The 22,625-nt window shown below is 45.1% G+C and overlaps 2 protein-coding genes across 2 annotated transcripts; one reads left to right on the forward strand and one right to left on the reverse strand.

Annotated features, from left to right (window-relative positions):
* The first annotated feature begins 178 nt into the window (after positions 1-178).
* Positions 179-3,288, forward strand: LOC122450451 (olfactory receptor 9Q2-like). The gene is made up of 2 exons (XM_043482812.1): positions 179-317; positions 2,190-3,288. Exon 2 carries the CDS (start codon positions 2,200-2,202, stop codon positions 3,187-3,189), a length of 990 nt encoding a protein of 329 aa, XP_043338747.1. The 5' UTR covers positions 179-317; positions 2,190-2,199; the 3' UTR covers positions 3,190-3,288.
* Positions 3,289-14,158: 10,870 nt separating this feature from the next.
* LOC122449378 (olfactory receptor 1S1-like) lies at positions 14,159-17,136 on the reverse strand. Its single transcript, XM_043480886.1, has 2 exons — positions 17,102-17,136; positions 14,159-15,127 (listed from the first exon to the last, which is right to left on the reverse strand). Exon 2 carries the CDS (start codon positions 15,113-15,115, stop codon positions 14,159-14,161), a length of 957 nt encoding a protein of 318 aa, XP_043336821.1. The 5' UTR covers positions 15,116-15,127; positions 17,102-17,136.
* Between the last annotated feature and the right edge of the window lie 5,489 nt (positions 17,137-22,625).

Raw genomic sequence — 22,625 nt, forward strand, 5'->3', positions numbered from 1 at the left:
TCCCGGGTAACTCTAATGTCAGGGATGTATTGTTTTGTCGAGGGTGAGAGGAATTCCATGAAGTTAGAATAAGACATAGTGATTCTGGAAGCAACCCCCCATGAACCAAGTTGCTGGGATTATGGGCTCACGCTGCATTTTTGTCCATTTAAAGAGAACGAAGACAAAATACCTGAAGTCCAAAGAAGAAAAGTGACTTGCCCTGGGTCATACATCTAATGTGAGTGAGCTAGAACTCAGGTCTCCTCTAGATCAGCCCGTCATTGACAGAGGAAACACTAAACAAAGAAAGAAGACACCAGTGAAGTGGAAATCAGGTAAGCTTGGTTCATGCCTCTGCTTGTGCTTCAAAATCTAATTTCTATTCTTTGTTATTATGTCTAATGGGTCAGCTTAGTTTTGGCCTGGCTGCTGGTACATCAGGTAGGCAAACATGACTGACACCCTCCTTTACAGCCCGATTCTAGAACTCCATTAAGAGCCCTCAAATTCGTTAACCCAGATTCCTCTACCAGTGCTTGGGCAACGCCAGGCTGCAGAAATAGTTCTGCTTTCAGAGTTGGATGCTGCTTATTATCAAGGGCTTCCCCGGTGGCTCAGCAGGTAAAGAATCCGCCTGCAATGCGGGAGACCTGGGTTCGATCCCTGAGTTGGGAAGATCCCCTGGAGAAGGGAAAGGCTACCCACTCCAATATTCTGGCCTGGAGAATTCCATGGACTGCACAGTCCATGGAGTTGCAAAGAGTCAGATAGGACTGAGTGACTTTCACTCACTTATTATCACTGCTGCTTTTACCAGCGACTGTGAGAACAACCAACAATGCTTATGGAGCTTTGTGAGGCGCTAAAAGGAGCTTATGTTTGCTCTTTGGAGTCAAAGGTTAATGCAAGTACTTGCAAAAACCAAAACAAACAAACAAACAAAAAAAAAACACCAAACAGGAAACCCTTGATAAGCCAGCCAGCTCTAATTAGGATAACAGCTATTAGTTAAAGACGCATGTTGTCAGACTGAAAATAGGAATATTCCTATAAGCACAGCTCACTGCTGATTGCTAATGGATTTTTTTGTTGTTGTTTGTGTTTTTTTTTGTTCATAGAATATAAATTGCCTTTCCTTAAAATGTTCATTTAAAATTTTAAATAGCCACCATATATACGTACAGTGCTTCTGCATCTATTTTAATCTTTGCATTAATATTATCTCATAAGCAGGGCTGATACATTGATCCCCTTTTGCGAGAAGAGGAAATTGAGGTTCAGAGAGGTTAAGTGCCTTGTGAAAGATCAAACAGCTAATTGGGGACAGAGTTGCAAACACAAAAGCTGCCTTGCAGGGGTGGGGAAGGAGAGGGAGGGGTGAGTTGAGAGAGCAGCACTGAAACATATACATGATCGTATGGAATAAAGTAGATAGTTTGTGGGAGGTTGCTGTATAACACAGCTTAATCAGGTGCTCTGTGACGACCTAGGGGGCCGATCGGGTGAGGGGTGGAGGGGAGGTTCAGGAGGGAGGGAGCAAATGCGTACTTATGGCCGATTCACCTTGCTGCAAGTCAGAAACCAACGCAACATTGTAAAGCAATTATCCTCCAATTAAAAACAAACAGAAGCCCGCTTGTAGGGGGGATATATGCATACATATAGCTGATTCACTTTGTGTAAGGCAGAAGCTAACACAACTTTGTAAAGCGACTATGCTGCAATCAAAATTAATTAAAAAAAAGAGCTGACATAGGTTAATTACTTGGTCTTCATTCTGAGTATAAAGGAAGCATTCAATAGTGTTTAAATTTAAATTAAAAAATTTTTTACACTGTTGTGTTGATTTTTGCTCCTTAAAAATCTAGGAACAGATCTACCATATGACCCAGCAAACCCACTCCTGGGCATATTCCCTGAGAGAACCATAATCAAAAAGAGATATGTACCCCAGTATTCACGGCAGCACTGTTTCCAATAGCCAGGTCGTGGGAGCAACCTAGGTGTCCATGGGCTGATGAAAGGACAGATAAGTTGTGGTCAATATATGTGATGGAAGCTTTCGTGACTTTTTATCCTATACGGTAGTGAGCCCTGTATTTGTCCGCTTCCACAGTAGGCTGCCAAGTTTGTTGATGTCCAGAGCTTTACCTATCGGACACTCAGCTTAAATCTCTTTCTTTAAAATGGCTTGAACGTCTCTTCAGGGATCCCCTGATGGGGCGCTGGGGTCTCCGCCTTCACCCGCAAACCGCTGAGTGGATGCCTGGGAGGAATTCCACGGTAGTGACGGAATTCCTCTTGACGGTGTTCGCTGACCATCCCGCCTGGGGGCTTCCGCTCTTCGCGGTCTTTCTGGGTTTCTACCTGCTCACTCTGCTGGGGAACTGTGGAATGATCCTCCTGATCCGCCAGGACCGCCGGCTGCACACCCCCATGTACTTCTTCCTCGGCCACCTCGCCCTCGTGGACATCTGCTACTCGTCCACCGTCGTCCCCCAGGCGCTGGTGGTCCTGCTGGAACGCGGCGTGGTCCTCTGCAGGGCGCGCTGCGCCGCCCAGTTCTTCCTCTTCACCTTCTTCGCGTCCATGGACTGCTACCTCCTGGCGATCATGGCCTACGACCGCTGCGTGGCCGTGTGCCGCCCCCTGCTCTATGCGGCCATCGTGACCGAGAAGGCCCGCTGGGCTCTGGTCGCGGCGGCGTACGCGGCGGGCTTCTCCAGCGCCTTGATTCGCACGGTCACCGCCTTCACGCTCTCCTTCTGCGGGAGCAACCAGATCGACTTTATTTTCTGCGACCTCCCGCCTCTGCTAAAGCTCTCGTGTGGGGACAGCTACACTCAGGAGGTGGTGATCATTGTGTTCGCCGTTTTGGTTATGCCCGCTTGTATCCTGGTCATCTCGGTTTCCTATCTGTTCATCGTCCTGGCCGTCGTGCGGATGCGCTCCCCCAGGGGCCGGGCCAAGACCTTCTCCACCTGCGCCTCCCACCTCGCCGCTGTGGCGCTCTTCTTTGGGACGCTCATCTTCATGTACCTGCGGGACAATGCGGGCCAGTCCTCGGAGGCCGACCAGGTGGTGTCCGTGCTCTACACGGCGGTGAGCCCGATGCTGAATCCTCTCATTTACAGCCTGCGGAACAAAGAGGTCAAGGAGGCGGTCCTGAAATCCTTGGGCCGATCGAAGGTTTCTGGAAGGTTCTAGATGGGCCTTCATCAGCTATGTCACTCCTTAGTTGCTCCACCTTTCCCGTCTTCCCTCAAGTATCACCTACTTGGGAAGATTTTCCCCAGATAACCTTATTAAAATTGCACCTAACATTCCATCTCCATTTTCTGATTTACTGTGTCATGCAACACTTGTCTGGGCTTTCCTGGTGGCTCAGTGGTAAAAAAAATGTCGGCCTGTGATGTTGTAAGGATGCAGGAGATGCTGGCTCAACTCCTTGGTCAGGAGAATCCCCTGGAGGAGCGCATGGTGTTGTCCCACTCCAGTATTTGTGCCTGGAGAACCCCATGGGCAGAGGGGCCTGGTGGGCTACAGTCCTAGGGTCCAAAAGAGTGGACAAGAGTAAGACACATGCACATAATACTTGTCTGGATCTGATGCGCTATGTTATAAATATTTGATATTGTCTAGTCCTCACAACTAGAAAGTGAACCACGTGAGAGGAAGCACTTTTATCTGTGAGATTCATTTCTGTATGCCCCCAGGGCTTAGCAAAGCACCGACCACACAAAAAGCTCTCAGTAAATATTTGTTGAGTGTATGAATTTATCTAAGGTTCCAGTGTCAACCTTTAAGTTCCAAGTTCTTCCGTCGGAGTTTTCTTATCTGCCAAGTGAGTTTACCTAATGTAAAGGACCATAATTTTGAGGATTCAATGCATGAATGGGTAAGAACCATGTCGATCTTATTCCCTAGCATCTGTTGACTGTAATGCATTGCCTGGCACAGCTGATGAATGAAACAAATTAAAAAACCTGTGTACCAATGCAACTATGTTTTGATCCAAAGGGATTTTCCAAACCCCATCATTTATGTTTTCACTATTTCTCTTCTTATTGCTTCTGTGGGTTTTGAATGATAATAATATGAATATTAGTGATGATAATGATGGATAGATAGCAATGATCAAGATTTATTAGGCATTTATCACCTTCCAGGAATTGTGATGTCTGCTCCAGGAATTATTTGATTTAATTCTTTCCAAAACACTGTGAAGCATGTTTTGTTATTATTCCTTCTTTATAGGTGTAGGAGGCCCCTGGGGACTTAGAGTTGAGTAATGGTGCCAAAGTCGGTGAGCAAAGGCTAGAGTGAGGTTCCCTCACACCCCACCGAAAACCTGAGCCCATTACTGCCACGCACACAGTCTCCTACTATGATCTATTTCCCACCCTCTGTAATTACTCAGTCTGGAATTTATTGTTATTGCCATTTTCTTTTCCCTCTTACCTGGTGAAGAAAAGATAAAAGGCTAGTCTGTAGAGGTAGGAGGCAGTCAGCAACATTTATTTTATAGCCCTGATGTGCTGGTACTTTGTAATATGGAAGTGTGTGTCAGTGTGGGGTGTGTGTGTACGCATGCAGTTGTGTATGAGAAAATGAAGTGCACAGATTAAACAGGTGGTGACTTCTGAACTCTAGGACCTTTCATTTTAAGGACATAATAACAAAAATTTTAGAAAAGAGTTGGGTGGACATGTTTCAGAAGATACTGGGAGAAAATTGCAGCTGTGGCCAAGAGATTTGGATTCACACATCAGCCTCTGCTCGTGTTTTTGTGCAAATCACTTCACTTGGGGTGATGCAACTCCATGGAGGGCATCTTGGTCATTTTTCAAATATTAGCTGCCATGTGTTGTTCCCTGACCCATCAGCTTTTGTCATAGGTGATAAGAGGCATTTTTGTATTGTGGAAAGAGCTCAGAATTTGGTACCAAAGTGTCTAGTCTGTCACTTCTTAGCCCATTATGGCTTCAGATTCGTTAAGGCTTATCAGCCTGCTTTCTCAGCTGTGAAGTAAGACTTACTGAGCATTTACTGTGGGCCAGGTTTCACGTGCATCTCATTTGTCCTCACAGCTTGGCGCATGTAGAGGGTGGGAAAGTGCTGGGTGGCGTTCATAAGCATAAACGTGAATTCATAAACAGCACTTTCATGGTGATTGTCCCAGACCTCACAGTGCACATGTACCGATGGGTGGAGGGACCCACAGCTGATCAGTGGACATCTTCATTTCAGAACCATCTGGAACAGTATTTCCTGGGCCAGGATTAGCCTTGGATCCAGACACCTTCTGAAGTAAAGAGTTCACTAGTAGATTTTAAACTAGCCATCAAGCTGGCATAAATTTAAATGCACACTTAAGCTAACAGAAGACACTAGGCTAAAAGCTTTACATGAATCATTTATTTTAGTCCTCCCAACAAATTTAATGGAAAGTAATTATTACTGACCTCATTTCCAAAAGGAAGAAATTAAGACCCAAAGAGATTGTGTAACTTGCCCAAGTATCAAGAAACTGACAGACCAGGGAAGATGTGATCTCAAGTGTCCAAAGTATGTCCTCTTAAATGATATCCACACTTCTGTATTTTTCCCTCTCTTTCTTCAGGCCATAGTACTCAGTTGCAGTTTGCTTCAGAGGCATCTGAACTTCAGTTGCTTTCTTGGTCTCAATGTTTGGTGGGTCTGGGCTGGCGTGGATGCGTCTAATGGACTGACATAGATATGAAATTCATGGAACTGATGTTTGCCTTCTTGTAGGGCAGTGATGTGAATCGGAGAATTTGCAGCTCCCTCAGAAAGAGCAGGATTGACTCAGATGAACTATTGACTTCTAAAGACCTTCTAGAGCACCTCTGGAGTCAAAGCGTCCTCCAATAAGTAGTTCATTAGCATGGGGTCTCCGAACTATCTTCCTGATGGCTCAGACACTAAGGAATCTGCTTGCAATTCAGGAGACCTGGGTTCGACCCCTGGGTAGGGAAGATCCCCTGGAGAAGGGAACGATGGCACCACTTCAGTATTCTTGCCTGGAGAACTGCATGGACAGGGGAGCCTGGTGGGCTGCAGCCAGGGGGTCACAGAGAGTCAGACACGCTGAGCAACTAACACTTTCCCTTTCATGAGGTCTCCAAACAGTCGTCAAACTTATCTCCATATCTTCTTTTCCAATCTTTAGTGACTGTCTAAGAAGTCAAGATTCCTTTCCAAACACGGATCATTGCTATTTCCCACCGTTTAATAGCATTAAAACATGTAATTTATTATTTTCTTGTATTTATCATCTATCTATCTATCTTCATCATCATCTATTCATTATCTATTTATCATCTATCTATTATATCCATCTATCTATATATATTTTCTATATCTATCTACCTATTTATCTATCATTTCATCAGATATGACTCAAAGGATGTGCCTGAAATCCCTTCTGATTTACAAAAACTTTTTAAAAACAGCTTCACTGAGGCAGAATTGACAAACAATAAATTGCATATTAAGTGTACAATTTGGTAAGTTTTGACATGTGAATACACTCAGGAAACTGTCTCCACAATGAAGATAATGGACATATCATCACTCCTCAAAGTTTCTTTTGCCTCATCCTACTTTCTTGAATGTGCCCCTTCCCACCACCCACCCCTTCATAAACCCAGGCAACCACTCATCTGCTTTTTTCACTATCCATTAGTTAGAGTGTCTTAGAATTTATGTAAATTTTATATAAATGAAATGCTTGACTTTTTTCACTTAGCATGATTATTTTCAGATGCATTAGTGTTGTTGTGAGTATAGCAGTTCATCCCTTGTTATTGCTCTTTCATTGCATGAGTATACCATGGTTAGTTTATTCCTTCACCTATTGATCGGCATTTTGGTTGTTCCTGGTTTTTGGCTCTTTTAAAAAAAGCTGCTGTGAACTCTCCTGAAAAGTCCTTTTATGGATACACACTTTCATTTCTCTCAGGTAACTATCTAGGGCAAGAATTGTTGGATCATATGGGAGATGTATGATTAACTTTTTAAGAAACTGCCAAACTGTTTTCTAAAGTGGTTGTATCACTTCGCATTTCCACACCTTCCACATCCTCTTTAACGCTTGGTATGGCCATCCTTTTTTAATGTTAGCCTTCTAGTGGGTTTATATGGTACTTCACTGTGATTTTAGTTTGCATTTCCCTGATGAGTAATTACATCGATATTTAATTTTTAAATGTGGTCACTTGACTTTAGTAAGTCTTTGGTGAAGAGTCTGTTCAAATCTTTTGCCTGTTTTAAGTGGGCTTTCTGTTTTCTTATAATTAATATGTAAGAGCTCTTTATACTTCTAGATACAAGTCCTTTATCAGATATATGATTTGCAAATATTTTCTCCCATTTTCTACATCATTGTTTGTGTTATTCTTAACAGTGTCCTTCAGAGAGTAAATGCTTTTCATTTTGATGAAGTCCCACATATCAATTTTGTCATTTATAGATTGTGCTTTTGGTATCATATTTAAGAAACATTTGCCTGTCTCCATGGTCGCAAAGATTTCCTCCTTTGTCTTCTAGAAGTTTATAGTTTAGGTTTTACGTTTATGTGCAGGACCCATTTTGAGTTGAGTTTTGTATATGAAACAAGGCTTAGGTTGAAATGAACAGTTCTGCATATGGACACTTAGATGTTCCAGCATCATTTGTTGAAAAGACTGTCTTTTCTCCACTGAATTCCCTCTGCGCCTTTGTCCAGGATCAGTTGTCCGCGTATGTGGGCCCATGTTTGGGCTCTTCTGTTCCGGTGATGTATTTGTATGCTTTTACTCCAGGACCACACTAACTTGAACACTAACATCAGAAATGAGGCAGTGCTTCTCCTTCAACTTCAGCCATTCTCATAATCATTTCAACTATTTTAGGCCCTCTGAATTTCCATATTGTTTTTAAAATCCAATTTTTCAATTTATGCAAAGATGTCTTTTGCAATTTGATTGAGATTTTATTGAATCTGATTGATCAGTTTGGGGACAATTGATATAATACCAATACTGATTCTTCTGACCCATGAGACTGATGCATCTCCTTTTATTTTAGCCTTCTTTAATTTCTGTGTTTTGTACTTTATAGTGTATAGACTTTTTAATTCATTTGTCAGATTTATCCCTAAATATTCTATTACTTTTGATGCAATTGTAATGGTATTGATTTTTAAATTTCAGTTTCAACTGTTCCATGCTTGTGGAAATGCTATTGATTTTTTTATATTGCTCTGACAACACTGCTAAACTTACTTATTAAATCTAGTAGTTTTTTGCAGATTCCAATGAATTTTCTACTTAGAAAATCATATAAATAATGTTTTTTTCCTTTCTAATTTAAGTGACTTTCTTTTTCTTGCCTTACTGTATTGGCTAGAACCTTTGATACAATGTTTCTCTGTGTTTTAACTCCAAATTTGCTACCATAAGTTCTCCTTGGGCACTGTTTTCTGAGCCTGTGGCATATTATTTTATTTTATATATTTTTGTTATTTTTATTTCTTTAATTTTTCCAGCTTTATTGAGATGTAACTGACATATAGTATATGTTTAAAGTGTACAAAATAATGATTCGATTATATATATTGAAATGATTACTACAATTAGTTAACATCCATCACCTCAGTTCAGTTCAGTTCAGTCTCTCAGTCATGTCCGACTCTTTGCGACCCCATGAATCACAGCACTCTAGGCCTCCCTGTCCATCACCAACTCCCGGAATTTTCCCAAACTCATGTGCATTGAGTCGGTGATGCCATCCAACCATCTCATCCTCTGTCATCCCCTTCTCCTCCCGCCTTCAATCTTTCCCAGCATCAGGATCTTTTCCAGTGAGTCAGGTCTTCACATCAGGTGGCCAAAGTATTGGAGTTTCAGCTTCAACATCAGTCCTTCCAATGAACACTCAGGACTGATTTCATTTAGGATGAACTGGTTGGATTTCCTTGCAGTCCAAGGGACTCTCAAGAATCTTCTTCAACACTACAGTTCAAAAGCATCAATTCTTTGGTGCTCAGCTTTCTTTATAGTCCAACTCTCACATCCATACTGGAAAAGGCAATGGCAACCCACTCCAATATTCTTGGTAGGCTACAGTCCATGGGGTCGTGAAGAGTTGGGCACGAATGAGTGACTTCACTTTCACTTTTAGTCTCTCACTTTTCATTATGCAGATTTTTCACAGATGACTTTACCAGGTTAAGGGAGCTCCCTTTGATTCCTAGTTTATTGAGAGATTTTTCCCCCCCTAAAATCAAGGATGAATAATGGATTTTGCCCATAATCAATTTCTGCATCCATTAGCATGATCACACAGTTTTATTTTTTGTTTTTTAATATGGTGAGCTACATTGATTGCTTTTGAAATGTTAAACAATTCTTGTGTTTCTAAGAGAAACTGTACTTGATCACAGTGAGAAATCCTTTGATTACCAAAGAAAGTAGAAGATGTTCCCGAGTATTCTTAGCTCATTAAAAAGGTCACCAAGGGTATTGCCTAAAGTCATAGGCCAGTTTTAAATGGGATTCGTCATTCTGAGTCATCTAAATTCCTCTGTTAAAAAGAGAGTACAGAGAGAGGCATAAGCCGTGGAAGGAAGACAGAGGCAAATGAGAAATCTGAGATGTTTCCATCTTCTGAGGAATGTGTTCTGAAGGAGGCATTCCCAATCTGAATTCAGCCCTGAGGATGTAGATCTGGTGGGGAGATGGCTAAGGATGAGAGCAGCGTGGCCATCTTCTGAGGAATGTGTTCTGAAGGAGGCATTCCCAATCTGAATTCAGCCCTGAGGATGTAGATCTGGTGGGGAGATGGCTAAGGATGAGAGCAGCGTGGACTGGGGAGCGCAGACGGGGACGTGTGGTTTCGGGAGTGACGGTGGCCCCTGCGGGTCTGAGACAGGTGACCCCCTTCTCCGGAAGAGCTTTCACCTCCTTCCTCCATCGTCCTGACTCTGCTCTGTTTCCCTGCCTCCTGGGCCGCTGCTGCTCAGCCTCCTTTGCTGGCTCCTTACTTCTGACTATCAGAGTCATCCAGGACTTAGTCGCAGGTCTTCCTCTCCCTCTGAGGTCACTCCTTGGGTAATTTCATCCCATCTTATGGATTTAAGTACTTGAAGTATTTAAATAAAATGCAAATTCTTTGCTATGATCTCCTAGATCCAACCAGCTTGGGTACCTAACTACCTCCAGGACTGTATCTATGTACCCTCCCTTTCCCCCTAGTCCAATGCACTTACTGTTCCTTCAGGACGTCAGACATGTTCTCATATTAGGATCTTTTTTTATTTATTAAAGGATCTGCTCTTCCTTTTTCTTGGAATGTTATTCCTCAAGACGACTCATGGCTTACTCCTTAAGTTTATTCAGGTCTCAGCTCAAACACCTAAGACAAGCCTTCCTCCACCCCTGAACTTCCCTCCCTAAAACAGCTATTCCAGCTTGTGACACTGTCTGTCCCCTGATCCCACTTCACTTCTTATCACAGGCCTTCTAGTTCCCTCATAGTGTGGCCAACATTTATTTATATGTTCATTGTCCGTCTCATGCATTATAAGTAAGAGCTGGGAAAGCAATGGTGCTGCCTTATTTTGACTCTCACTAAATACTAAAATTATTTGTCAAGTGAATAAATATATGGACATTTACTGACACTTTATACAGTAGGTTCTACAAATTATTCTTACTCGATATATGAATTTTTTCCTACACATTTCTGAGGCATTTATGTTACCTACAGTTAAATAGCAGAGGTTTTTATTAATTTATTCATAGAACCACAAGTCAGCTTTTCTCAAGTAAGACTAACACAAAAGAACAATTATGGCATAAAATTCAGTTTGTCTGTGCTTTGAACAAAATCTATATGCTTTCTAAATCTAACGACATGAATTGTTGCCTAAATATTGTCTCTGTTTATCAAATCTTAAAAATCATTTAAATTTTTTGTCAGTTTCTCTCTTTAGTTTGTGAGTGTATTAAGGGTATAGACTGAATTATTCATTCTTTTGTCCCAGGGCCAGACTCAGAGCCTGGTGAACAGAAGGTTTATAATAGATGTTTGTTGAAAATGACGAATAGAGGAGTGATTCAGGGAAATACAAGAATTTAGGCACAGATTTATGCCTTTCTTCTGTGAAAACCTGTGAAGGTTTTCATAAAAGTTTGTGATTCCTTATTTCCTTAATCAACTATCTTTTGTGTCCCAAACTTAATCTTCATTTAATTTTTCAGGCAAGCTTCCAACCTGCATTCAAGCCTATTTCTAGCCAACTCAGCTTCTCCATTACTCACGGCAGATGGAGCAATATCTTAGAATGAATGCACCTTCTGTAGGACCTATAAGACAGAGGTAATATAGGTCCAGGACAGGCCCATGGGGATGAGGCAGTTCAAACCAAATGACGGAGGTCTGACCATCATGGTACTTATTCCATCAAACATGGGCTCGATGAAACCAGAATAAAGAGACAAAGTTATAGCTCTGCCTTATTGATGTTTATGTAGCTGAGAAGATTCTGGTACCATGGTATCCATGATGACTTAATAGGCAAGACAGCTTATCTTCCTTAATATAAAAAAAGCACTTTTTGTTCCTAAAATGGTGGCTACAGTAAAATGTTAAAATGAAATAATGTGTGTGTGTGTGTGTATGTGTGTGTGTGTGTGTGTGCGTGTGTGGCGGGGGTGTGGTATGTGTGTACCCAGTCACGTCCAACTCTTTGTGACCCCACACACTGTATCCTGCCAGGCTCTCTGTCCAGGGAATTTTCCAGGCAATAATACTGGAATAGGTTTCCATTTCCTATTCCAGGGGAACTTCCTGATCCAGAGATTGAGCCCACGTCTCTTACATCTCCTGAAAGGGCAGGCGAGTTCTTTACCACCAATGCCACTGGGGAAACCCCAGAACGATATAGGATGTGATATTAATCACTCTATCCCATGAAATAAAACCAGCATTTTGGTTACATGCTGCTGTAGAACAAACCCCAAAAGTAAGGGACTTAATAATAGTCGTTTTATTGTTATCACTCAGAGTTCTCAGAGTTGACAGTGCAGCCAGGCAGTTTTCACTCAGGTACCTGCCATCAGAGCTGAGGCTGGGATCAGCAGGAGTTTCACTCCCTCACATGGCGGGTGCCTGGCAGGAAGGCTCAAAGCCTTGTTGGTTGGAACACCTGGTCCACCCTGCGCATCTCTCTCTCTGACTCTCTGGTCTCTCCAGCAGGGTGACCTCAGAATAGAGGGACTTCCTCCAAGCTAATTCAGGCCCCAGAGTGCATTCTTGAGGGAGTGCTTCAGGAACATGTACTGGGTTTTCTAAGAGCCTCGGGGATCACACAGCACCCCTCTGGGATCCTCTATTGGTCAAAGCGACCCCCACAGTCCTGCGGGTTCAGGGGAGGGCCTCAGACTCCACCTCTTGATGAGGAAGTGGCCAGTCCTTCAAGAGCACGTGGGACGGAAATGTTGTCGCGTCCATTCTTGGAAAACATAGCCTGCCACGGCCGCTGTTAATGTTTTGTTAACTCTCCTCCTTGGCCACAGGGTGTTTTTAAGGTGGATGTCTGAAGGACATGTCTGTTAGGCAGTAGGCATCTACATTCATAAAATCCTGGAGCTGGAGTGCAACTTAGGCATTTTCGGAACACAAGGGAACTGAGGTTCCTTCACGGGAGTCTGGGCTAATAGATCCAGGCAAGGGTTCAGAGGGAAAGCCGTCAAAGATGATTTGCAGCCTCTTCTCAGCCTTGGAGAAGTCTGAGCTTTGACGCGCCATCAAATCCCTCTTGCAACTAACTCAAGAATTGTAAAAGTGTGTATTGGATCCAAGACACTCGAAAGTCCTGCTGAAATGGCTTTGAGGTGACAAGGGCACTTGCATCTGTTTAAATTGGTCATGGGGGGGGGGTCTGTAATCGATGAGTAACCTTATTTGATGAGATGCAGCTGTATGCTAGAAAATGGGGCCTAGTTGCACACCCCTGAGCCCTTTATGCGATAAACAAATAAATGAAGTTTCCTCGACTTCCAGCTCTTTCTCACGATGGTCCATACCCACTGCCTTCTCTCTCATGATCATCGTTCCAAGCGTGGAGTGAGTGAGGTATGTAGAAGGCAGGTCTGTGCCTCATGAGATCTCCACCTGGCTGTCACTTTGTGTTGCATGGCTGTCCTGCATGCTGTCTTGATGGTTGCTTAAAGCTTAACTCTTGGTGCATCTTGTGAGGTTGATCGGCAATCTGAATCCAAGACCACTGCAGGCGATCAAGTAGAGAAGGCATTGCAGCATCTGATGGTGTGAATTTTGGAAAATCCCTGTAGGCACCCTCAGTTGGAAGCAACTGTGATCAGTGGCCTCAGTTTGCAGATGAGAAACTAGGGTCAAGAAGGTGAGCTGACACGCCTAAAGTCTCACATCTGCTTGTGGCCAGAGTCAAGACTAGAATTAGGTCTTCTGTACACACGCTCTCTGGTTTTCTATCGGCATGCACTCCCCAAAATGTGGTTTGCACAACACCAGTCCCATCTATCTCTGTGATGAACCGTGTTCTTTATGACAGAATGAGTTTAGTTTGGAGAAATGCTGCATACCTAAGCTCCTGGAGATTTATACTGTACTAAAGGCTCTGAGAAATCATCTAGTTAAGAAATTTTGCTCCATTTACCTCAAAGATGCCCCAAATTATTTGAACATGGGCCTCTTCATTTTTATAACTATTAAACATCTTGTGTGAATAGCAAATTTGGTGAAACAAACTATGAGGAAAGCTGGCACTGAGAAAGCTAGATTGAATAAAGGAATTAATGATAACAGTCCTCAAAGATGCAACAACTAGATTGTAGGTACTCCATGTGCTTGTTATTAAAAAATTACAAATCAGTTTTTTAATTTATAAATAGTTTGCACCAAAGTTAGTAGTAACACAGACTATAATCAAGATGTGTAGAACTCTTGTGAGTTACCATGGGGATTAAGGGTCTTGTTTAGAAAAGTCAGTGCTGTGTGGAAAAGCCCCAAACCCTCAGAGTTTGGAATAGGAGATAGATTTCTGAAAGCTCATCAAAAGTTAAACCATCCTGTCTATGCTATGGACTCTGAGCAGAATCATCCATTTTGCAATGGGGACAAAAGGAATTCAGATGCTCAGGGCATCACAGGGAGAACCCTTTATCCCACAGAGGAGTCTCCTCAGGGCCCCTTTCATGTCCTTGTTCCTCAGGCTGTAGATGAAGGGGTTCATCATGGGGGTCACCACGGTGAACAGCAGCGCCCCGATCTTGTCTCTGTTGTCACGGTCAGGGGACGAGGGGAAGAAGTAGACCCCTACGATGGTCCCGTAGAAGAGGAACACGACTGTCAGGTGAGAGCCACAGGTGGAGAAGGCTTTCCAGCGCCCCTCGGGGCGTGAGAGTCTCAGGACAGCCCTGGTGATGCAGGCGTAGGAGACGAGGATGAGGGCGAAGGGCAGGGTGATGACCGATGAGCCCACGACAAAGAGCATGAGCTCGTTGACCGCCGTGTCTGAGCAGGACAGCCTGAGCAGCGGGGCCAAGTCACAGAAGAAGTGCGGGAGAGCGTGGCCGTCACAGAAGACCGACCGGAGGAGCAGAAGGGCGTGTGTTAGGGCGACGGCATTACTGAGGGCCCAGGGGGTGGCGGTCAGCCAAAGGCAGAGCCTGGGTCCCATGATGGTCGTGTAGTTCAGAGGGTGGCAGATGGCCACAAAGCGGTCGCAGGCCATGACCCCCAAGAGGAAGTTGTCAGTGACAACAAAGACAATGGAGAAATACATCTGTGTGATGCAGCTCTCATAGGAGATGGATGGACTCTTGGTCTGAATATCCATCAGCATTTTGGGGACTGAGGTGGAAATGGAGGAAATGTCAGCCAAGGATAGGTTGGCGAGGAAGAGGTACATGGGGGTGTGAAGGTAAGGGTCCAAGCCGATGGCCGTAACGATGAGCGCGTTCCCCACCACGGTGACCAGGTACATAGCCAGGAAAAGTGCAAAGAGGAGCTCCTGCTGCCCAGGTTGGCTGGAGAGTCCCAGGAGGAGAAATTCGGAGAAGCTCGTTTGCTTTCCTTCATGCATATTTCTGCTGATCTGGAGAAAGGACCACAAAGTCTTCACCCCCACACGAAAACCCAGTGTGGGGCCATTCAACTGGGGTCGTGGCAGGGAGGTGGGCGCTCCCTCTAGGCTGAAGGGGAATGAAGGGTGGAGAAAGGTTATTTAATAAGGAACTCCATCAGCAGTGCAGAGATTCAGAAAATGACTTGGAAAGAAAAGTTGGGGACATGATAGATACTTCTCGATGAATATGTTTTAAACTCTAACATGGTTCTGAGTGTGATTTTTACAGTTGGCTCCAAATGTGGTTAGATGCCCTGAATTGGAGACAATAAGTGATGTATGCTCTGTTTTCTGAAGATGCTAGATTAGCCCTGAAGGAATTACTTAAAAATGAACTAATGGTCCTAAGACCTTTCCCACCATTCACCTGCATCCTTTTGAAGAGTCATTAAAGTGACGAGTTTGGAAAAGTAGAAACAGCTAAGTGTTAGGAACCCTTATGGGAATATACTGTCATGCGGGTGCTCCTTCCCATTCAAGTTAGGGGGACTCTCCCCCAAAAGAACTGTTCTTGGAGAATGTGTACACGAAGGGGAGACCAGAATTTTACTTCATTCGTGCTTAGATGTTAGGTGGATGGAGATGTTCAGGGGACACGTAAGAACCTAAAGACTTGTGTTTTCCTCTCTGTCGGAAGATGGGAAGCACAGTGGATCTGCTCACTGCTTATATGGCAGGACCATCCTGCATCTATCCTCACACGGGACACAGCGTGACTTGCCCACAGGCCAAGTGGTGGCTGCAGGAAATCATTGAGCTCAAGCCTCCTTGTTGGGACTCCAACCAGGAAGGAGCCTTTTGGAGTAGAGGAGGTTATAGAATAAGGGGTCAGGGAGGGGCTGTCTTAGGAAACGGCAATCATAGAGAGATCAGGGAGAAAACTCATTGTCCTTGTCAAGGAAATGCTTCGTGGAGCAGTCCCTGAAAGGCCTCTGAAGAATCCCAAGTGTTCTCACGATGGAGCCGGCCTGCCACCCACAACTCGCCACCCCCGAGTACTCCACGGCAGCAGAGAGAAGACGCCCCCTTTCCGCTGCCTGTCTTCTCCTTACGGCTCCCGGCGCCACACCCCACGCCGCAGAGCTGACTCGTCTCAGAAGGGAGGATGCAGGCTGCGAAGGACTGCGAAGTTCCCAGTGAAGTTCCCAGAGACTGAAGTTTCTAATTGGGCTGGGCTTTTGGATCCCTGGTGAAGTAGGCCTTTAGTACCAAGGTAAAACTTATTTTTAAAAACTAGAAGCAAGCAGAAAGACATTGAGACCTCCCGAGATCCCACCCCAGGTCAGGGAAGGGAGGTTGGACCCAACGTGGCTTTCTTTACGGCTTACTGGGAAGAATACTGCCTGCAGAGCCAAGCCGCGCTGCCCCTGTCTTTCCTGATTTCTCCTTCTCACTTCTCGCTCTTCTCCACTCATTCCCGAAATTCTTGTCCTTAAAAGATTAGAGAGACAGCAAAGTCTCCACGAGCTTTTCTTTCCATGAAGAGGCTGGAAAACAAAGAAAGAAAGAAAGAAGCCTCCACCCCAGGGCCCGGGAAGACTGAAAGGGGGCAGGGACTGCAGAGGGTCTCGAGGCCTCTCTGGCCCTGAGAAGCGTGACTTAGAGATGAGAGAGGGAGGGGATGGAGGGAGAGAGAGACCGAGCCTTCGATGTAGGAGAGAGGAGCCGAGGCCAAACTAAAGAGAGACAGAGGAGCAGCAGGCATCTCTACCCAACCTCAGGGCCAGACACGGAGCCGCCTTCGAGGGGCCCGGGAGGGTGAAGCCCTGGGCTGGTTTGCACTTGACTAGCATGAGCAAGTGTGTATTTTGAGCGACGATCTCTAACCTCCCCTTCCTGCCCTACCTGTCCTGCCACCCGAAGTCCTGCAAAACCCGCCCCGAGTCCCTGGGGCCCCTGCCTAGCTAGCTGAGAGCAGCAATGCTGCAGTCTAACCGGGCTCACCTCTGGAAGAGGCTCGGACCTCAGGACGCCACTGGGCTCTAGACCAGCAGCTTAGCTTGTTGGGGGCAGGGCTGCGGGGGAGACAGACAGCAGGTCCCGTGTTCTTCCCAGAACCAGGCTCTTTCCCCAAGCGCAGCGCTGATGCAGTCACGGCGCCGGGCTCACACGGGACAGGGAGCTCCTCCTAGGTCCTTGGGGACAGTGTCCCTGAGGGTTTTCCTCTGGACAGAGGGCTGTTTTTGCATCCCAGGCTCGGTGAGGTGCAGGGGATAGACCGGCCGCTCTGTTTTCTTCTTTGTCTTCAGGCGCCTCTTCCCACCTGTGATTTCCTGTTTGTGACTTAGGTGCTTATTGCTCTTTGTAGCAACTGAACTGTTTGCTGCGTGTCTTATGTTCCCAGTGAACTGGCAAGCATTTTGAGATTTCCTTCTCTGTTTCCTCTCTAGTGCCTAATCGAGGGGAAACAGTAAATACCTTGAGAACTGAGGGTAATTCCTGCACTAGGGATTATGACTTCAAAGAGACACCATCTCTCGCGGAAGGGGGTAGACTACAGTTTCCTTCCCACTTGAGTGAAGGTCGGTGTTGGAAGGGAATCTGGGGACAAAGGGATTCAGCACTCGGGGCTCTCAGGTGCAAACTAAAGAAATAAACTCTGGGTTTTTAGGATTGGAAGAAACAGACTGCAGTGATATTCAGTTGTTCACAGATACACTGGGAAGGCTGGAAATACAGACCCTGAGATAGACAGGAGAAAGGGAGGGTATATAACCAGAGACACAACCAAAATTCATAGACTCCTACTTCTAATGACTGCATCTGCTTCATAATATAATTCAGTGATTTCTCACCCTAAGCAGGAACACTCACTCCCCCTTAACAGGAAATGACTTAACCTATAGACTGATTGAATTCATGACTAATATTCAAAATAACTGGGTGATGGAGAAAAAAGCAAAGGCAAGTTATTTTATCTACCTATCTATCATCTGTCTGGTTATGACTAGGAAAGAAATGTGTGTGGAACCAGAATCCTTTTTTCTACAACTTGTCCGTGAGGCATATTTTTGAGTTCCTTCTCCAGTACTGTTATGGTCTCAAAGTCCGTGTCCTCTTAAAATTCACAGTTTGAAGCATGACTCCAGGTGATGGCATTAGGAGATAGGGTCTTAGAAGCTGATTAGGTCATGGGACAGAGCCCTCAGGAATGGGATTAGCATCCTTATAAATGAGGTCTGAAGGAGCTCCCTTGCCCCGTCTACTTCATGACAATGCAATGAAGAAATGGCAGTCCATGAACCAGGAGGCAGGCTCTCGCCAGACACTGAATTGCCAGAGCCTTGGTCATGGACTTCTAGCCTCCAGGACTGTAAGCAATGCATTTCTGTTGTTTATAAGGCACCCGATTTATGGCATTTTGTTACAGCAGCCTGAAGGGACGATGATAACTTCTATCTTAGCATGGGTCTTCTTGTTTCTAGAGCCTGAAGGAAGAATATAAGTCTTGAAATTTTATTTGGAAGATGAAATCCCACGATGTAAAGAAGAGGACAAGAGAAGGAACGGAGCCTGGGCTAGATGCGGTATAATGCAGTGAAATGAATTACTGCAAGGGTGAGTGTTCACGACGAGGGGCAAGAGCTGGAGAAAATTCCTCATCAGATATATTTTATTATGTTAGACTCCTCTGTGAGGAGAAACCTCAGCTAGGATCAGTCCAGGGAGAGCAGAGAGGGACACCTGCATATCCTGTTTCTTTTCGTCTCTTGCTTCCCGTCGGCCAAGGCTTGCCCCATGCAGACCTCACTGTCTTGAACTTGCAAGCTGCATCGTCTGGCCCCTCGGTGGCCACAGAGAAAGTCAGGAACTATATTCCTCAGTACGACTGTTGATCTGAGTCCAGAAGCTGAGGGGAATTGGCGTGGTCACGTGTGGCCCAGGTTCAATGTGGGCGCTGGTCAGCTGGTGAGCTTGGAAAGAGGCAGCAGCGTTTGGAAGGAGAACTGTGTCGTCAGAAAGAAGAGGGTGACATAAGGCTTGTGTCCAATACGATCCACCTCTTGTGCTGCTCACATCTGTTCGTGCCCTCTCAATATATGTCTCTAGACGCGATAGCTCTGGATTCTATGGAACGTTTTTTGTAAAACGATGAAAATACTGATAGGGGAAGTGTAAGTCCAGTCTGTCGAGAGCAGTGATCCTCGTCCTGTTATTCGTCATCGCCCAGGGGTCCCTGTAAGGAGCCTTTAAGGGGACGGCAGAGGATGAGCTGGCTGGATGGCATCACCGGCTGCATGGACATGAGTTTGAGTAAACTCCGGGAGTTGGTGATGGACAGGGAGGCCTGGGGTGCTGCGGTCCATGGGGTCGCAAGGAGTCGGACACGACTGAGCGACTGAACTGAACTGAACTGATAGATGTTTTATTCTCAATTCTCTCTGCTCCCATGTAATCAAATACTATGAAATAAGCTTTTTGTCAGACTGCCCTGAGCTTTTTGTCGTTCAGTCACTCAGTCGTGTCCGACTCTCTGCGACCCCATGGACCGTAGGACCCCAGGCCTCCCTGTCCATCACCAGCTCCCGGAGTTTACTCAAACTCATGTCCATCGAGTGGGTGATGCCATCCAGCCATCTCATCCTCTGTCGTCCCCTTCTCCTCCCACCTTCAGTCTTTCCCAGCATCAGGGGCTTTTCCAATGAGTCAGCTTTGAGCTTTGGAGAGGCACAGTTAAAAGGTTTCTCTTTATCACTCCTGAAGTACTAACTTTTGACCACTTGGGGGCAGTATCACCATGGTTGAGACCTCCCCCGCTTCAAGGTGGTGGACAGAGTCACCTCAGGGAAAAACCAAGACAAGAATGTCATCACAGTCCTCAAGTCTGTAGCTGATGCTGAGACTCTGATTAATAGTCTTCCTTGCCCTCCGCCGTCTCTAAATCCTAAATGATGGAACTGTGTGCTGGCATAACATGGTGTTTCTAAAGTTGCTTCATAAAGATCCGCCAAGTGTGTGGTCTGTGTCTCTGAAGATTGTACCCATCTCTGCTGAATAGCCTCCTTTGCTCAACGCTGTGAGGGCCATACCTTTCCTTCTCATGAGGACTGGATTAAAACCAAAAAAAGGAAACTAGGGCAATTCACAAGTTGGAGCCAGTGGACAGAGAGAAGGCCAAGCAATGATCACCATCACACTTAAAACACGTACTATTTCCCGTTGCTGTTGTCTAGTCACTAAGTTGTGTCCGACTCTCTGTGACCCCACGGACTGCAGCACGCCAGGTTCCCTTGTCCTTCACTACCCGCTGGCGTTGGCTCAAATTCACGTCCACTGAGTGATGTTATCCAACCATCTCATCCTCTGCTGCCCGCTTCTCCTCCTGCCTTCAGTCTTTCCAAGAATCAGGGTCTTTTCAATGAGTTGGCCCTTCACATTAGGTGGCCAAAGTATTGGAGCTTCAGCATCAGTCGTTCCAATGGATACCCAAGGTTAATTTCTTTTAGGATTGACTGGTTTGATCTCCTTGCGGTCCAAGGACTCTCGAGAGTCTTCTCCAACACCACAGTTCAAAAACATCAATTCTTCAGTGCTCAGCATTCTTTATGGTCCAACTCTCACATCTGTACATGACTACTGGAAAGACCACAGCTTTGACTATATGGGCATTTTCTGGCAAAGTGATGTCCCTGCTTTTTAATACACTGTCTAGGTTTGTCATAGTTTTCCTCCCAAGGAGGAGGTGTGTTTTAATTTCATGGCTGCAGTCACCATCTGGAATTTGGACTTTGGACTTTGGAGCCCAAGAAAATAAAATCTGTCATTGCTTCCACTTTTCCCCCTTTTATTTGCCATGAAGTGATGGGACTGGATGCCATGATTTTAGTTTTTTGAATGTTGAGTTTCAAGCCAGCTTTTCCACTCTGTTCTTTCACCCTCATCAAGAGGCTCTTTAGTTCCTCTTCACTTTCTGCCATAAGGGTGGTTTATTTGTATATCTGAGTTTGTTGATGTTTCTCCTGGCAATCTTGGTTCCAGCTTGCGCTTCATTCAGGCCAGGGTTTTGCATGATGTTCTCTGCACATAGGGCTCCCCTGTGGCTCAGACAGGAAAGAATCTGCCTGCGATGCGGGAGACCTGACTTCCATCCCTGGGTCGGGAAGGTCCCCTGGAGGAGGGCATGGCAACCCCCTCCAGTATTCCTGCCTGGAGAATCCTCATGGACAGAGGAGCCTGGAGGGCTACAGTCCATGGGGTCACAAAGAGCTGGACACGACTGAATGACTAAGCACACAGCACTCTGCCTATAAGTTAAATAAGCAGGGTGACAATATACAGCCTTGTTTAACTTCTTTCCCAGTTTTGAACCAGTCCATTGTTACATGTAAGATTCTAACTGTTGCTTCTTGATCCACATACACGTTTCTCAGGAGACCGGTAAGTTGGTCTGGTATTCCCATCTCCTTAAGTATTTTCCACAGTTTGTTGTGATCCACAGTCAAAGGCTTTGGCATAGTCAATGAAGCAGAAGTAGATGTTTTTTTTTCCTGGAATTCCCTTGGTTTCTCTATGATCCAACAGATGTTGGCAATTTGATCTCTGGTTCCTCTGCCTTCTCTAAACCCAGCTAGTACATCTGGAATGACTCAGTTCACACACTGCTGAAGCCTAACTTGAAGGATATTGAACATAACCCTAGTAGCATGTGAAACGAGTGTAATTATACGGTAGTTTGAACATTCTTTGGCAGAATCTGTGATTTTATGTGGTTTTCAAAGTCACTGCTGAGAGAAAGAGATAATTGTTATAAAAATACCTCCTGTGTTGATTCTTGAGGGTGTACTCCAGGTTATTTCTAACCCACCCAACACCCATAAACCAAACTGCCAAGGTGTATTGCTGTCTGATAATCTCTTGCGTTCAGTGACTTCCTTCTCCAGCCGTCTCCCCCTCCCCTTGCAGCAGTTGTAACTGGATAACACAGACGTGCTTGGGCAAACACTCCCTGTATGGTTTCCTTGGTCTTCAACACACGGGAATGGGAAATTGAAATTCCTGGGAATTTTTAGGAAAAGTATAAGATTATAAGTCATTCTTAAAATATTTTCAGCATTCTTAGTACTGTTTACTCATTAGTTCAGGTATCTAAAATTGGCTTACTAATTACAAATGTTAGGTATTTTAGTGTATACTAAGTACTGTAGACTATAGGGGTGACCTGGTGGCTGAGTCAGTAAGGAATCCACCCGCGATGCCCAGGACCGCCCACTATGCGGGAGACCTGGGCTCGATCCCCAGGTCAAGAAGATTCCCTGGAGAAGGAGATTGCAACCCCCTCCAGTTTTCTTGCCTGGAAAGACTCATGGACAGAGAAGCCTGGCAGGCTACAGTCCCTTGGGTAGTAAGAGTTAGACACGACTGAGCAACTAAACCACCACCATTGTCGACTGCAGAGAACAGCCAGACACTGGAAAACGCCCCAGGGACACGACTGGGCGGTAGTGGGATAAGTGAGCATTCGGGTCTC

The sequence above is a fragment of the Cervus canadensis genome, chromosome 11, assembly GCF_019320065.1.
Source record: "Cervus canadensis isolate Bull #8, Minnesota chromosome 11, ASM1932006v1, whole genome shotgun sequence".
Lineage (NCBI taxonomy): Eukaryota > Metazoa > Chordata > Mammalia > Artiodactyla > Cervidae > Cervus > Cervus canadensis.